The sequence below is a fragment of the Hypanus sabinus genome, chromosome 12 (assembly GCF_030144855.1).
Source record: "Hypanus sabinus isolate sHypSab1 chromosome 12, sHypSab1.hap1, whole genome shotgun sequence".
In the NCBI taxonomy this organism is placed as follows: domain Eukaryota; kingdom Metazoa; phylum Chordata; class Chondrichthyes; order Myliobatiformes; family Dasyatidae; genus Hypanus; species Hypanus sabinus.
This window is the reverse complement of record NC_082717.1, coordinates 6,857,985-6,876,113: the sequence shown is the minus strand read 5'-3', so window position 1 is coordinate 6,876,113 and position 18,129 is coordinate 6,857,985. Positions and strand designations below refer to the sequence as shown.

General features: G+C 42.0%; 1 protein-coding gene across 3 annotated transcripts in view; it reads left to right on the top strand.

The window, feature by feature from the left end:
* The window catches only part of LOC132402595 (uncharacterized), a 35,609-nt gene extending 19,806 nt beyond the window's left edge, over positions 1-15,803 (top strand). For all 3 annotated transcript variants that reach the window (XM_059985492.1, XM_059985493.1, XM_059985494.1), the window contains one exon: positions 9,141-15,803. In XM_059985492.1, the coding sequence (XP_059841475.1) occupies positions 9,141-11,264 (2,124 nt within the window). In that variant the 3' untranslated portion in view covers positions 11,265-15,803. The remainder of the gene's footprint in view (positions 1-9,140) is intronic.
* Positions 15,804-18,129: the final 2,326 nt, after the last annotated feature.

Here is an 18,129-nt window from a genome sequence, read left to right as displayed (position 1 = left end):
GTAGTGGAGGATTGCTACTCTGAGTGGGGGCCTGTGACTAGTGGTGTGCAACAGGGATCAGTGCTGGGTCCATTGTTATTTGTCATCCATATCAATGATCTGGATGATGATGTGGCAAATTGGATCAGCAAATTTGCTGATGATACAAAGATTGGAGGTGTAGTGGACAGTGAGGAAGGTTTTCAAAGCTTGCAGAGGGATCTGGACCAGCTGGAAAAATGGGCTGAAAAATGGCAGATGGAGTTTAATACAGACAAGTGTGAGGTATTGCACTTTGGAAGGAAAAACCAAGGTCGAACAATAGAATGTAAATGGTAGGACACTATGGAGTGCAGTAGAACAGAGGGATCTAGGAATACAGGTACAGAATTCCTTAAAGGTGGTGTCACGGGTAGATAGGCTAGTAAGGAGAGCTTTTGGTACATTGGGCTTTATAAATCAAAGTATTGAGTACAAGAGTTGGAATGTTATGGTGAAGTTGTATAAGCCATTGGTGAGGCCGAATTTGGAGTATTGTGTGCAGTTCTGGTCACCAAATTACAGGAAGGATATTAATAATGTTGAAAGGGTGCAGAGAAGGTTTACAAGGATGTTGCCAGGATTTGAGAAACTGAGTTACAGGGAAGGGTTGAATAGTTTAGGTCTTTATTCCCTGGAGTGTAGAAGAATGAGGGGAGACTTGATTGAGGTATATAAAATTATGATGGGTATAGACAAAGTGAATGCAAGTAGGCTTTTTCCACTGAGGCTAGGGGAGAAAAAAAACAGAGGACATGGGTTAAGGGTGAAGGGGGAAAAGTTTAAAGAGAACTTTATTGGGGGGGGGTGGTTTCTTTACACAGATTGGTGGCAGTGTGGAATGAGTTGCCAGATGAAGTGGTAAATGTGTTTCACTTTTGACATTTAAGAAAAATTTGGACAGGTACATGGATGAGAGGTGTTTGGAGGGATATGGGCCAGGTGCAGGTCAGTGGGACTAGGCAGAAAAATAGTTTGGCACAGCCAAGAAGAGCCAAAAGGCCTGTTTCTGTGCTGTAATGTTCTATGGTTCTATGGTTTGATGTCAAATCTCGCTGTGAAATTGTGCATTTGTGCAGTTACAGTGTAGAAAAACTTAAAAGGAAATTGCCAAATGATGGACAGCTGTTGGCTCTCGTGCAGTAGGACTTAAAAATAAAAAAAAAAGCAAAATACTGGAGAGTATGGAGGCAACCGACAGGGAGTTCACGGACAGCATGACCCAGCTAATGACAAAGATTGAAAAACTGACTAACTCTGTTGCATTAATAAAGCACCTTGTTAAATGTATAAAACATGTCTGCATCCGTGTTATCTTGTATTTCCATACAATGTTACATTAGGCTGTTACACCTCTATTGTCAGAGAAGTACTTGCATAAATTGGTAAAGCACGTTCACACAATCAAGGACAGAAAACAGGGCAAAGTGAGTACACTCATTTATTCAGTAAGTTATGGGTCAAGTATTTGGTGAATACATTTCTAACTCTTCTGGCTTCAGTCTTGTTGCCGTCTGCTCTGAAATTGTTAGGTTGTGTGGTGGGTCGCATTCAAGAAAACAATGAAATGCCACGCTACCACCACAATCTGTTCCGGCATGTCAAGACAGCATTTTTAGAAATCTCCGTTTACCCTGTCCACACTGCTCTGCCCAATCGGCCTTTTCAAATTTACATACTCTGGAGGGCATTTTAGAAAAGTTTTGTTTTTGGGGGAGGAAAATTGCCATTTCCCTGTGGATGGAGTGTCAAAACAAAGAGAAAAAACTTTGGTTGCGGATTTATCTGGTCAAGTGTGGACATAGCCTCAGTTTGTCTCTGCCTGAGGTTTCCATTGAAACAGATATTTCAACTGCTCTTCTAACTGAGGCACAACTTACATTTAGAAGTTATTTTTGAATGCCTTCTTGTAAGATTCCATGATCTAAACAATCTCTTAATTGCATCATTGAGCCCATAATTGGGCTAACAATGCTTGGGCAATCTCTTCAATTCAGCCACATTAGCTGAAATGTATTTCCCTTACTTTGGTTTCCACTTTTAAAACCTGAAGTGTTTGCCTTTGGTTTTCGTTGTTCCTGCATCACTTCTACAATAGATTAGATTAGATGAGATTATGCAATATTTGCAGTATGTGCTGCTTTGGTTGGAGCAGTCAAACTTCAAAGCAAACTATATGCCCGGAATCTCAATGTACTTAGCAAAATTGGTTCTTGTTTCTTCTTGGTTACTTAATTTACTACAAAATATTGTTGAATTTGTTCAGTATATGACACTCAGAAATCTGTTGTGTAATCAAACATGCCAATCTTTCTGATGTAGCCAGCCATTTTTGTTTTATTTATGATTATCACCTGGTACTCACTCTTTATGTGCCTGTGAATCCTTCCTTTCCCATAATGAACTGATGAATTCTTCTGTTTTCTGACTTTTTTTAAGAACTCAGTCATGTCTTCCCTTCTGAAGAATATATGCTGCATTGCTATTTGTTAACTTGACAGTCTGCACATGCTGGGCTGTGTATTTTACTCTAAGTTCCTTGCTGCATTTTTTTTAAGTTTGAATGTCTCACTGCACATTAACAGGTCATATAACCATGTCAAGTTCCTTTTAAAAATACTTTGCCACCATTGTTATGTTTTGTAACTTTGGAACATTAAACTAATTCAAAAGAAGACATGCATGTCTAAAATGTGGGTCTAACTTCAAGTTTTAATTTAAACAAGGTACTCGCGTATCATGAGGTAACATGACCATGTAGGCAATTCACGTATTTATACGTATAACCCATGGTAAATTAATTCAATAAACAAGGTAGCTTAATCAACATAAATAGTGTGGCAAGCACTTGGTTCATAATGATAGATGAGAAAGCTTTTAACTCAACAACAGTTTTATTGTGATACACAAACAGACCACCCACCATGACCCAGAGTGTGAACCCAACCAGTCTCATACAGATGGGGGAGGTGATCATCACACACCCTGATTACAGTCAGGGTGATCCACAAATACACAAGCAAATACAGTAACTGTATAACTCAAGCTAATATGTAACAATAAATGAACTGGAACTTCCCACCATAATCCCACAAAAGCATTTTAACACAAGAACAATAAACAAAACTGGTCATTGGAAATTTATACAGTGGCATGCAAACATTTGGGCACCCCTGGTCAAAATTTCTGTTACTGTGAATAGTTAAGTTAGCAGAAGATGAACTGATCTCCAAAAGTCATAAAGTTAAAAATGAAACATTCTTTTCAACAGTTTAAGCAAGATTATTATTGTATCATTGATAGTGTATTATTCTTGTTTTGTACAATTTTAGGGTGAAAAAAGGCAAGGAGCACCATGCAAAAGTTTGGGCACCCTAAGAGATTTGAGCTCTCAGATAACTTTTACCAAGGTCTTAGACCTTAATTAGCTTGTTAGGCTATGGCTTGTTCACAGTCAGTGTTAGGAAAGGCCAGATGATGCAAATTTCAAAGCTTTATAAATACCCTGACTTCTCAAATGATGTCCCAACTATCAGCACCCATGGGATCCTCAAAGCAGCTGCCTAGCACTCTGAAAATTAAAATAAATGATGCCCACAAAGCAGGAGAAGGCTATAAGAAGATAGCAAAGCATTTTCAGGTAGTCGTTTCCTCAGTTCGTAATGTAATTAAGAAAAGGCAGTTAACAGGAACGGTGGAGGTCAAGTTGAAGTCTAGAACACCAATAAAACTTTCCGAGAGAACTGCTCATACGATTGCTAGAAAGGCAAATTAAAACACCCGTTTGACTGCAAAAGACCTTCAGGAAGACTTCGCAGACTCTGGAGTGGTGGTGCACTGTTCTACTGTGCAACAACACCTGCACAAGTATGACCTTCATGGAAGAGTCATCAGAAGAAAACCTTTCCTGAGCCCACACCACAAAATTCAGCGACAGAATTTTGCAAAGGAACATCTAAATAAGATTGATGCATTTTGGAAAGAAGTCCTGTGGACTGATGGAAGTTAAAATAGAACTTTTTGGCCACAACGAGCAAAGGTATGTTTGGAGAAAAAGGGTGCAGAATTTCGAGAAAAGAACACCTCTCCAACTGTTAAGCACAGGGGTAGATCGATCATGCTTTGGGCTTGTGTTGCAGCCAGTGGCACGGGGAACATTTCACTGGTAGAGGGAAGAATGAATTCAATTAAATACCAGCAAATTCTGGAAGCAAACATCACACCATCTGTAAAAAAAAAAAGCTGAAGATGACTTCCACAACAGGATAATGATCCTAAACACACCTCAAAATCCACAATGGGCTACCTCAAGAGGCACAAGCTGAAGGTTCTGCCATGACCTTCACAGTCCCCTGACCTAAACATCATCGAAAATCTGTGGATAGACCTCAAAAGAGTAGTGCATGCAAGACAGCCCAAGAATCTCACAGAACTTGAATCCTTTTGCAAGGAAGAATGGGCAAAAATCCCCCAAACAAAAATTGAAAGTTTCTTAGCTGGCTACAGAAAGCATTTAGAAGCTGTGATACTTGCCAAAGGGGGTGTTACTAAGTACTGACCATGCAGGGTGGCCAACCTTTTGCTTCGGGCCCTTTTCCTTTTTTGTTATTTTGAAACTGTAAGAGATGGAAATAAAAAAGTAATCTTGCTTAAAATATTAAAGAAATGTGTCATCTTTAACTTTATGCCTTTTCGAAATCAGGTAGTCTTTTACTTGCTTAGCTATTCACAGTAACAGAAATTTTGACCGGGGTGCCCAACTTTTGCATGCCACTGTATGTGTGTGTATATATATCTATATAGCCTTCTTGTTTATTGAAATAATACATAGAGTGCTCCAAGTGTGGTCTGACCAAACCTTATAAACATTCAGCATTCCATCATTGCTTTTACATTCTAGTCTTCTCAAATTGAATGCCAACATCGCATTTCCCTTCCTTCCCACCAAATCAATCTGCAAGTTAACCTTTAAGGAATCCTGCACAAGGACTCTCAAGACTCTTTGCACATCTGAGGTTTGAAATTTCACCCTGTTTAGAAAATAGTCGATGCCTTTATTCCCACTACCTAAGTGCATGAGGATCACTTCCCCAGACTATATTCTATCAGGCACTTCTATGTCTATCCTACTAATCTGTCAAGTCCTTCTGCAGACTCGCTGGTTCCATAACATTAACTGCCCCTCCATCTATGTTTGCATCATCTGCAAACTTGACCACAAAGCAACCAATTTAATCAAACAAATCATTGACATATAACATGAAACAAATCAGACCCAACACTGACCCACGCAGAACACCAGTAGTCACTGGCACTCGACCAGGAAAGAATTGCTTCACTTCTGCTGTCTGCCTTGTTACAGTCAGCGAGGCTTCTATCAATGCTGGTATCTTTCCTGTCACTCCATGAACTTTTCTCATGTTTAGCAGCCTCATGTGGGGCCCATTTAACAGTTGGTTGAGATCCCACTAAGCTTTGATAGGATTCCTCACTGTCCACTACACCCAGCTCTTTAGTTTTGGACTGAGGGGATGGTTGTTATCAAGACACCATGTCACTGAGTATCTCCAAGAACACACAGGAAATCAAAATCAAAGTCAAATTTGAGTTAATATTCAAGTGCACTGGTGCTCATTGAAATCTTACTTGTAGCAGCATCACAGGAATACAGCACCACATCAGCATTATTCACAAGAAAAGCAAAAAATTAACAAGAATTACACACAGGTTTTTTCAGAAAAGGAAACATTAGAACCAAGAGAAACAAGAAACAAGTTTATTTTTGCGTCAATGTGATGGCTTCTTCTCTGTAGGCTGCCTTATTATTGCCTGAGATGACAAGCTACACAAGGCAGGATGAAGGCAGAGGTCTCTGAGCTTCTTGTTGAGCCTGGAGGGAATTAGGGTGTTGAATGCTGAACTGTAGTCCAAGAACAGCTTTTTAAGTATATAAAGGGTAAAAGAGAGTGGAGGGTGGATATAGGACCAATACAAAATTATGTTGGAGATATTGCAATGAGAGATGCAGAGATGACAGAGGACCTGAATATGTATTTTGTATCAGTCTTCATAGTGGAAGACGTCTGCTGTATACCGGACATTCAATACAAGAGTGTCAGGGAAGTGAAGTTTGTGCAGTGAGGAGAAGATGATGGCGGTGCAACACAGCGCGTGCAGCCTCTCTAGAGATTTGATATCTGTTTTGTGTAAGTAGGGATCTGTGCACAATCCTGATTTGATGGAGGCAGACGTGACAGCATGGAGGAACATCTGGAGAAACTTCTGAAATGCCCGCTTCGCTGCCACTGCTACTGTGCGGTCCGGAATCTCTGGAGGAGAAGACTTCTGAGACCTCGGCTTTGCCTGTTTCGGTGGCCGGGATGAGGTTGAAGGCGCTCGGCAGAGAATGGAGCTCAGGAGGCTGTATCGGAGGGGCTGGTTAGAGGCTCGAAGTTTTCGGACGGACTCAGAGATTGCTGTCGTCGGGTACTTCTGAGGCATTAATTGTCAGTGCCTGGAAGCTCGCTGCCTGACGATCGGATTATTGGTGTCAATCGGGGACTTTGAGACTTTTTTAAAACCGCGTCCATTGTCTGCGTCTATCAAATTACAGTATTGCTTTGTACTGCTGTAAATAATGTTATAATTATGTGGTTTTGTCAGTGTGGGTCTTAGTTTGTCCTTTTTTAAATTTTGTGATATCACTCTGGAGGAACATTTTATCATTTTTTAATGCATATGCATTTCTAAATGACAATAAACGAGGAGTGAGTGTCCTCATAATCTTAAAAAATCTAAAAAAAAATTTACAAATGAGAAATTGCTCAGGATGTCATGGTCTGAGGGTGGATAAATCTCCAGGAACTGATGGAATGCACCCGCTGCTTCTGAAGGAAGTAGCTGGAGAGATTGCGGAGGCATTAATGCTGATCGTTCAAGAATCAATAGATTTTGGCATTGTAGTGGATGACTAAAAAATTGAAAATGTTACTCCGGTATTTAAGGAAGGTGGGGGGCAGCAGAAGGGAAACCGTAGACCCGTTAGCCTGGCATCAGTGGTTGGGACGTTGTTGGAATCGGTTGTTGGGGATGAGATTGCGGAGTACCTGGAGGCACATGACAAGATAGGCCAAAGCCAGCATGGTTTCCTGAAAGGAAAATCCTGCCTGACAAACCTACTGCAAGTTTTTGAGGAAGTTACAAGCAGAGTAGACAAAGGAGATGCAGTAGACATGGTGTACTTGGATTTTCAGAAGGCCTTTGACAAGGTTCTGCACATGAGGCTGCTTAGCAAGATAAGAGCCCATGGAATTACAGAGAAGTTACCAGTGTGGGTGGAGCATTGGCAGAAAACAGAGTAGGAATAAAAGGATCCTATTCTGGCTGGCTGCCAGTTACCAGTGGAGTTCCACAGGGGTTGGTGTTGGGCTGCTGCTTTTTACAATGTACGGCAGTGATTTGGACTACGGTATTAATGGCTTTGTGGCTAGATTTGCCAGTGATACAAAGATAGGTGGAGGAGCAGGTAGTTTTGAGGAAACAGACAGCCTGCAGAGAGAATCAGATAGTTTAGGGAAATGGGCAAAGAAGTGGCATATGAAATACAATGTTGGAAAGTGTATGGTCATGCACTTTGGTGGAAGAAATAAATGGGCAGACTATTATTTAGATGGGGAGAGAATTCAAAGTGCAGAGATGCAAAGAGACTTGGGAGTCCTTGTGCAAGATACACTAAAGGTTAACCTCCGAAAGTTGAGTTGGTTGTGAAGAAGGCAAATGCAATGTTGGCATTCATTTTCTAGAGGTATAGAATACAGTATAAGAGTGGGATGTGATGTTGAGGCTTTATAAGGTGCTTGTAAGACCACACTTGGAGTATTGTGTGCAATTTTGGGCTCCTTATTTTAGAAAGGATATACTGACCGTGGAAAGGGTTCAGCGAAGATTCATGAGAATGCTTCCAGGAATGAAAGGCTTACCGTATGAGGAACATATGACAGCTCTTGGGCTGTATTCCCTGGATTTCAGGAGAATGAGGTGGAATTGTATAGAAGCATTCTGAATGTTAAAAGGCCTGAACATATTAGATATGACAAAGTTATTTCCCATGGTAGTGGATTCTAGGACAAGAGGGCACCACTTCAGGATGGAAAGACGTCCTTTTAGAACAGACACATGGAGAAATTACTTCAACCAGATGGTGGCAAATCTGTGGAAATAGTTGCCATGAGTGGCTGTGGAGGCCAAGTCATTGGGAATATTAGATAGGTTCTTGATTAGCCAGGGCATCAAAGGGTGTGGGGTGAAAACAGGGGAGTAGGAATGACTGGAAGAATTGGATCCGCCCATGATTGAATGGCAGAGCAGACTTGATGGGCCAAATGGCCTACTTCTGCTCCTATACCTTATGGTCTAATAGCATTCTCACATAAGCATCCTTCTTCTCCAGATGTATATGGACGATGTTAAGAGCTGTGGCTATTGTGTCATCTGTCAATTGGTTGTGTCAGTAGGCATATTATAGGGTGTCCAGTTTGGGTGGTAGCGTGCTGCAGATGTAGTCCTTGACCAGCCTTTCAAAGTATTTACTTATCACTGAGGAGAGTGGGACAGGACACCAGTTGTTCAGAAATGTTACCTTGGTCTTAGGTACAGGGACAATGGTTGATGTTTTGAAGCAGGAGGACACTCTACACTGGGAGAGAGAGAGATTAAAATATCAAGGAGAATAATAGTACGAACCTAACTTAAACTGTAATTGCAAAACCCAATGCTAAATTTTGGATAGAAAACCATCATCACCAAGATGTCAACAATCCAGCAGGTTGCTGTGGATGAGCTTAATATTAAAAAGAAGTGAAAAATGCTAGTGAGCTGTTACATCTCCTATTTCACCTCTCTCCTTCGCCTCTGTAAACAGTCGAACCCACAGATTGAGCCATTAGGTAATTCAGTGAGATCCCCAGTCACCAGGACATCCCAACACCCTTCCAGTGGAGATCAGGAGGATGTAGATTACTCCTGTCTGTGAGTCACTCTGTCATTGGATGGGGGGGGGCGAAAGATGCCACATAACTGACCCCCATAACATCCTGTGTTTACTACAACTATTTCCCTTGCAGGAGAAGAGGAGGATCACCATGGCGACTCAGGAATGCAAAATTGTTGCTACCATAAAGAAGGCTGAGAGGAGTATCACCAAAGCATCTGATGTCAGGGAGGACAATGCTTTGATGTTGCAGCCATACAGTAACTGGGAACAGTTTCTGATGCCTGGCCCACTCTCTATTGCCATCTTAGGGGAAATTATATTCCTTTCTGCAGGAGAGGACTTTACAATTGACAAGATGGTGCCCAACGGAGGGTTTCAGTACATGAAATATCCCAAATCATTCCGTGCCTCTTTAGTGCAAGTGAGCAACGAGGGCTGGGAGGCTTTTCAGGAAGCCCACAAGAACATGGATCAGATCCGGCTTCTGACTGTAAATATCCCCACTGACATGAGAGATGTTGTGAAGTTCCTCATGCAGAAAGATCCAAAGGTCACTGAAGCTTTCCTACCAATTCCTCTGAACAGCATCAAATCCACTGCGGATAAATGCTTGAAGCTGTCCTCAGCTGTGGAGGATAAGTTCACTGGGGTCATCTGTCTCATCAATGAACTATTGGAGGCCTGTACAAGCTCAAAAGGAGTGTATGAGCAAGAATTACATGAAATAAAAATCAAAAAGGAACTGACTGAAATGAAGGAGAAAGCAGCAAGAGAGGCAAAAGCCATGGTGGAAGAGCATCACAAGAAACTGGAATCACAACTGAAGCAGGCACAGGAAGATTACAAAGCCAATATGGATTCTATGCCAGTTGGCTGGAATGCTGTGGCAATGTCGATGGCAGAAACAACGACCAAAGCTGTCAGTTTATTCATCACTGGAGGAGTTCTCAAAGTACTGGCTGTTGAAGGATGCAAGGCTGTAGGTAAGGCTGCAGTCTCTCTTGCAGATAAGTTATGGAAAAGCGATCCAAACAATGTTGGAGAAGCTGAGAATAACATCATTAATAAAGCAGAGACCCTAGGGAGTTTTATACAAATACTTTATCCCTTCCAGATTGAGGATCTGAAAATTGACTTGAAGAAACTGAACAGTGAGGATGAAATTAAAAAGTTACACTGGTGTAAACAACAGTTGGTGAAGTTTCAGGAGGAGGCAAGAAATGGAGGTGATTGCCCTGAGAAGGTTGCAGCCCTAAAGATCTGTGAAACAGCAATTGGAATATGTGTGGGTCTGGAAAACTTGCAGACATCTAAACCAGATGCTGAAGTAATGGCTGATCTAGCAGTGAAGATCAGACAAGTGATGCGGGATACAATGACATTCACCTCTTGCTGCAAGGCAAAGGCAGGGATCATGGGTGTAACAGCCACCCCACCACACATGTCTCAAACTGAGCCAGCAGAGGAACTCAGTGGTTTACAGACAGCCAGTCTCAATGCCAGAATCAAAGTGGAACAGTCCTCAAAACAGCTACAGGCTGCACAGGAGATGTATGAGAGAAGCTTTGAGAATATACAGAAGAATAATGAAGAACTGCAAGAGGTCCTGGAGACTCTGAAGAGCTGTAATGTTCAGGAAATAGATTTTGATAAAACTGTGAAGATGCTTCTGAAGGGATTGGACGCATTGGGCCGTGTGAAAGAACAATGGGGAAAGATGGTTCTCTTCTTCACCATGATATCAAACCTGATCGAATGCTCCCTGAACCCATCGCTTCACAAATTCATACAGTACAGTGAAAAGACTTCCTCCGGCTATTCACAGAACCAACTGATCCAGGACATGTTGTACACAGAGATCTCTCAAGCCACTAATATTTCAAGCCTTGTCCACATGATCGCTGAAACATACGTGCAGGTCTCCACCCAACATCTGATGGACAGGGTCAACAGCTTGGGGAAATTAATGGGCCTCGATCCAAATCGGGACAGAATTAAATTTGAGAAGGAGCGTACGAAGTTTGGATCAGACTGTAAGGCAGCATCAGAAGCCATTGAAGATCTTGTAAAGAAGAATAAAGAGCATTATAAAGAGCGAGTGCAAGCGAGAATAGACAGAATCAAGAACACTGTGATGCCTTTGCTACCCCCTGCCACAGCAGAAGAAATTAAAGAAATTGAAGATGCTGTGCAAGCAGGCACACAAGCAGCAATTGAGGAAAAGTCAAAGGAAGACTTGGATCAGTTTGCCTAACAATCCCTTTCCTCACACACACCGACTTTCCAGCGTTTCCCAGAGATCATTGTCATTTATTGATGGTACCTTGATTGGCTTTTGTCTCTGTTACTTTGACCCCCCGCCCATCTCATGTACTCACCTCTGGGCAGTAATGATCCACTTGTTTGATGTTCCCTTCTGAATCTTTCTGAGTCCCTTTGAGTTGATAGTTATGGGGCAAAAGTTTAGGGGTAACATGAGGGGGAATTTCTTTACTCAGAGAGTGGTAGCTCAGAGAGTGGAACGAACTTCCAGTAGAAGGGGTAGAGGCAGGATTGATTTTCGTCATTTAAAACAAAATTGGATAGGTATATAGACAGGAAAGGAATGGAGGGTTATGGGCCAAGTGCAGTTAGGTGGGACTAGGTGAGAGTAAGCGTACGGCACGGACTAGAAGGGCTGAGATGGCCTGTTTCTGTGCTGTAATTGTTATATGGTTATGCCCATCCCATGTACTCACTCTTCGGGAGTAATGACCCACTTGTTTGAAGTTCCCTTCTCAGTCCTCAGCAGCCTGTGAGGAAGTTGCCTGACATCAGCTCTAAAGTGCATTTCTCCCTCAGACTATGTCTGTCAATGACTGTGGAATATTTACCAAAACTGTACTGTTTGTTCTGGTCTGCTGTCATTAGATTGAGTAGATCTAGTGTCGTAAGAAAACAGTGAGTGCTCCTTTTCTTCCCAATCTCCCAAATATGGACATCCAAACCATTCCCCAAGTAAATCTCTTTAAATGGCCCCCGATATTACCCTGTCCTCAAAGCTAGGGAGATGGGCTAGTGACCAAGTGCCTTCCTTGCTCATTTCCTGGCGTGGGACTGTGGAGGAAGTGAGCTGTTTAGACTGTCTCGGTAAAGTCAGAGGCAGGATTGGGAGGGGCCCTGGAGGGTTGATTGTGCTGCAGCTGATGATGGATAATGGCAAGATCTGCTTGGCAGTGTCTGGTAGGTGAAGGCCAGAAGATATAGGAACAAATATTAGCCATTTGGCCCATCGAGTCCGCTCTGCCATTTCATCATGGCTGATCCATTTTTCCTCTCAGCCCCACTTTTCTTGCCTTTCTCCCGTATCCCTTCATGCCCTGATCAATCAAGAATCTCTCAACCTTTGCCTTAAATACACATTGTGTGCAATGAATTATACAGATTCACACTCTCTGGCTGAAGAAATTCCACCTCATTTCCCTTCATTACCCAGAGTCGGAAAACACTCTTCATATGACAAACCGATCAATCCTGGAATCATTTTGTGAAACTCCTTTGAACTCTGTCCAGTGTCAGCACATCCTTTCAAAGATAAGATGCCCAAGACTACACACAATACTCCAGGTAAAGCCTCACCAGTGCTTTATAAACTCTCAACATTTGGGAGGCTGAAGGGGTGATAGGGAAATCACATAGAGAGGTAGTTACACTCAAGGTGCAGGACACAGGCAGCTGGGTGACAGTCAAGAAGAGGAAAGGGCTTAAGGAGCCAGAACAGAGTATCCCTTATGTCCATCCTCCTCAACAACAGGGACTCCCAAATCTCTTTCAGCATCATACTTTTGTATTTTCCCTCCATTTAGAAAACAGTTAACCATTTCATTTCTTTTACAAAGTCCTTGACCGGGCACTTCCCAACACTGTATTCCATCTGCCACTTCGTTGCCCATTCTCTTAATCTAAGTCCTTTTGTGGTCTCCCTATTTCCTCAAAACTACCTGCCCCTGCACCTATGTTCATATTGCCTGCAAAATTTGCAAGAAAGCCATCAATTCCATCATGTAACTCATTGACATATAAGAATCAGTCACAACATAGACCTTGTGGAACACCACTACTTACTGGTAGTCAGTCAGAAAATACTAATTTTCTTCCCATTATTTGCCTCCTGACTGTCAGCCACTGCTTGTTCCATGCTAGAATCTTTCCTGTAATACCATGGGCTTGTAGCTTGTTCAGCAACTTTATGTGTGGCACCTTGTTAAATGCCTTCTGAAAATCCAAGTACACAACATCAACTGATTCTCCTATGTCTATCCTGCAGCTTATTTCTACAAAGAAATCCAAGATTTGTCAGGCTACATTTTCCCTTGAGGAAACCATGCTGATTACGGCCTATTTTATCATGTGACATGGCAGCCATTAAGGGGAGAAGATGGTGCATTCAGTGATGATAGACTATATAGATAGAAAGAACTCTGTTTCTCTTCCTCACCGTGATGTCATACCTGATTGACAGAATAATAATATAATGATAGGGATCATCTGCTTCCAGGTCATTGAATAGACAATGGACTGGATGTAATTGGGTCCCTCGGCTTTAGTGTGAGTGGGAAACTTTAAATGACATTGAAACATTGTGCAAGACTCCACTCAGACCTGCTTCCTTTTAACCACAAAAGACCATAAGACGTAGGAACAGAGTTAGGCCATTCAGCCCATCAAGTCTTCTCCACCATTCCATCATGGCTAATTTATTGATTATTCCTCTCAACCCCATTCTCATGACTTGTCCCTGAGAGTTTTGACCCCTTACTAAGGGGTAAGAACCTATCAATCTCCATTTTAAATATTCACAGTGATTAGGCCTCCACAGCCATCTGTGACAATTAATTCCAGATTCACCACCCTCTGGCTGAATATGTTCCTCCTCATCTCTTTTCTAAGTGGGACATCCTTCTATTCTGAGGTTGTTTGTCTGATCTTAGACTCCTCCATTAGGAGGATCTGCAGCAATCTGATTCTCCTGGACTTGTGTGCATTGTTCAGATCATCTGGGAATGTTTGTACACTGTTGGACATGCCCAGCAGCTTCTCTGCACTGGTTAATGGTGTCCATTGACACTGTAGTTTACCAGGATCAGGCATCAACATTCACTCTGGAACAAACTATTTTTAATATTCATATATATTCAAGGCTTGTGGACTTTACAGGTGCCAGCATTTAATTGTCCATCGCCAGTATCTCTTAAAATGTACCGCTCATTTGTTGTCCCGCTCCTATTCGTTCTCCTCCGCACATCACACCCGTTGGGATTATGTTCCATCAGTCATTGTTCTGCCCCTTTTTATCAACTGATCATTATCATCATGTATCCTCCGATGGAGGCCTGAGTCTGTGACTCTGTGATAGTCCACTGAAGAGTTGATGGTCCAGTGTCTGTGAATGCACTGGAGGCTGTGTATGTGTGTGGAGGTGGTGGACAGGTGGGAGAGAGGAAAGGGTCTTGTCCTGTTGTTACTTCATCAATTGCTGTGTTCTGTGTTGCTCTGCCAAGCATTGTGGGTATGCTGTTTGGGTACTGGAATGTGACAGGAGAGGAGAGAGGTCCATAGGAGAATGGGAAGGAGGAGGTGATAGGCCAGAGTGGGGAATAGAAGGGGGAGAGAAAGAATTGTTTGGTTTAAAAAAACTTCCATCCCTTCTTCACTCTTCTTCTGGCCTTGTACCTCTCCTTATGGGCCCCCTCTTCCTTCCTTTTATTCTCCTATAGTCCACTCTTCTCTCCTTTCCTACCCACCTGGCTTAACCTGTCACCTTCAAACTATGCTCCATCCTTTTCCTCCACCTTTTTATTCTAGTGTCTGCCCCCTTCCTTTCCAGTCCTGAAGAGAGGTCTCAGACTAAACAGTCGACAGTTCATTCATTTCCATAGATGCTCCCTGACCTTCTCAGTTCCTCCAACATTCAGTGTTGCTGTGCATTAGGTTTGAACTTCCAGCACCTGCAGAATTTCTCTGGTTAAGTTTTATTCATTTCTATGTTAAAAATTAATAGCTTTTTAAATAAGTCACACACCAAAATACTTTGATTCATTCTTCTTGATTACTATTTTGAATATTTATGTTTGCAGTCTGAGTTGAAGAGAAACAGCTGAAATTACCTTCAATGTATGCATGTTGTTGAAATCTTCATTAAACAAGGGTGAGCCAAACTGTAATCTCCATGGCACACTGCTGTACCTCCTAGAGACTCAGCCTCCAGTGAGAAATTCAATTCTTGATGTAACTGTCCCCATTAACATCAGTACTTACTGTTTTGATAAGATACAAGACAAGGATGAATATCCCCACTGGGAGGGTCACCAAGGTGGCTTGGGAATGTTTTACTGGATCAGATCCTGGACAAAGAGAAGGGGAAAATGCTTATTGATCTGGCTGGATCTGGTGGTTGTGTATCCCTGGGTCAGAGGTGGGAGAACCATTAGTAATTAATGTTACTGATTATCAACCATTTGGATATTGGAGTCTAAGGTCGAACGTCCATAACTGCTTATGATACAAACCCACAGCGATCACTTCCACTGATGTCCCATTCCATACTTGCACTACTCAGTGAAGAAGTTCCCACTCAAATATTTCACCTTTCAACCTTACTCTACGACCTCTAGTTCAAGTCTCACACAACCTCAGTGGAATGGGAACTGATCTTGCATGATTGCTTTAATTGAGACCATGTCACCCAATGGGCACCCTTGTCTTGGATGAAGCTTTATTGTATTTCATTTAAAATAATACAGCAAATATTGAATATAATGCATCTGCTTTTCGATAAACTATTCTCATTTTAAATGTGATCATGTGTTTGACCTCATAGTTGAATATTCTCAGGCAATGAGAATTTTGATACTTTTTTTGTTTTGATTTTGGAACCATTTACAAATCTGAGGACAACAGATTATGAACCACAAAGCATTCAGAAGACGTTGAAGTCCCCAGAAATATTATTACCTACCTACTGTCCATTACGCCACTGGCATTGAGGGCAGCAATGAAATTCCTCAATCTCTGGCAGTGTTCAGTGCTTCCTTCTTGTCTGTAGCTTCTTCTCAGATCTCACTACTGTCAGTCACACAAGTCCTGAATGGAGACTCAGGGATATCATTGCATTCTGATGTAGAAGGATTCTTTATTGCTGTTTCTGTAACAATTTTGTTTTGCCAGTCAGAGTTGTTAGCCCTGAGCTCAATACCTGAACTGGGCAGACCTATGGACCACTCTTAGTCTGGTCTCTACTCTTTGATCTGATTGGTATAGGTGATCCAATTAGGAGCCAAAGCTGGAAGCCCTGACTCCAGCCAACTGAGCTCTCTGGGTCATTGAGGGCCACTGTCCTCCAAATCCATCAACAAGGTTGTGGTCCTCTTGGGGCATAAATACTATTCTTGCAGCATTTAAAGTAAGATATATAAGAAGAATTATGGTTCAAATTATTTTTCTACTTCTCACATGTCAGAGTCAGAATCCACTTGTTAATCATTCTCATACAAGCAGATTTGTGGATGATATGTGAAAACGTAGGTGACATCCTTCTTTTATTTATTTGTCAATATTGTTTATATTCTGACCAATCTCTGGCACCTCCAAACACCAGGAAATTACTGACCACTTCATTTAATGTCAGTTCCAGGAACATGTTTTAGCAGTAATGATAAAAGAAATCTTGCTGGGGCACTGTGGAAAATTTGAAATTATGAGAGAAGTTTAAAATGATTTTCTGAAAGGGAAGTGATGATAGAGCAATGTATTGGAATTTTGAAGTGATGTGCTGTGGATAGAGTGGGTCCGATGAAAACATGGTACTCAGACACATTTACTAAGATGCCTAACGAAAGCTTACTGTGGAAAATGAGAGCTCATTGTAGAGAGGATCATACTGACGTGGGCTGAAGATCAATATTAATAATTATTTTAATAATAATATTCCAAACAGATAACAAACCAAAATCGATAAGTGAAAAACAACAGAAATATGTTGAATTAAAAAAGGAAATTGGAAGACTATGGAACACGAACAAGGTATGCACTGCCCCAATAGTAGTATCTACAACTGATATCACCCCAAAGTCATGACACAAGAGCTTTAAACAAATATGCCTTTGCAGATATTTCTCTTCAGGAAGCCACAATACTGAACATGACTAGAATTGTCCAAAAGCTCATTGCGATTGGGAAATGAGTGTGTTTGGCGGTATCTGCACCTCAGGTTTTACCAGCCTGAGCCGAGATAAGATAAGTAATAATAATAACAGGGATGAGGAGCCCAGAACTGTTCACAATATTCAAGGTGAAGCCTTACAAGTGCCTCTCTCAGGACTCAAACATCTGACATGAAGAACACACAACAGCCATTTACTACACTAGGTACAGTAGGAGAGAAAAAAGTGGAATCTTAACAGAAGCTTACCCAGAGCCAGTGCCTCGTTCCAGCGAAAGCCTCCTTTGAACCAAAGCCTGACACTCCCAGTCTCACCACTGGCCAACTCCCAACAATGGCCACCCTGCCTGTCCCTTCTGTACTTGTAAACAAGCGGCACCGACCCACAAGAAACCTTGTCACTGTGGCCTGATCCTGCAGCTGATTGGACCATTGGAATAAGGCTTGTTTCTCCTGATTGGATCTTTGGATTGTTCATTCTCTCCCTTTCCAGCTGTCAGTTGTTCTCTGACACAGCAGTGGTCGTTCCCATGTAGTGAAGCTCCCTCTTCCCATTTTTTAGATGCAGTTTCTGCAGGGTGATTTTAATATTATCTTTCAAGTGTTTCCTTTGCCCACAATGGACTTGTTGACCTTCCTTCAACTGGGAGTGAATGATTTGTTTGGGGAAACGTGAGTTTGGCATCCAGATGACATGACCTATCTATTGGAGTTGGTGTTGCTTTACCATGGTGGAGATGATGTTCATGTTGGCTCCCTCCAGTATGTGGTGTTACTGTGTTTGGTGTGGGTGTGTCTGCCCTTCCTGTGAATTGTCAAAATCTTTCGTAAGGATTTTTGATGGTATTGATCCAGGACCTTAAGGTGTAGTGTAGGAAGGATGACAGCTCTATTGACCAGAAGTTCTGTATAGACCTGC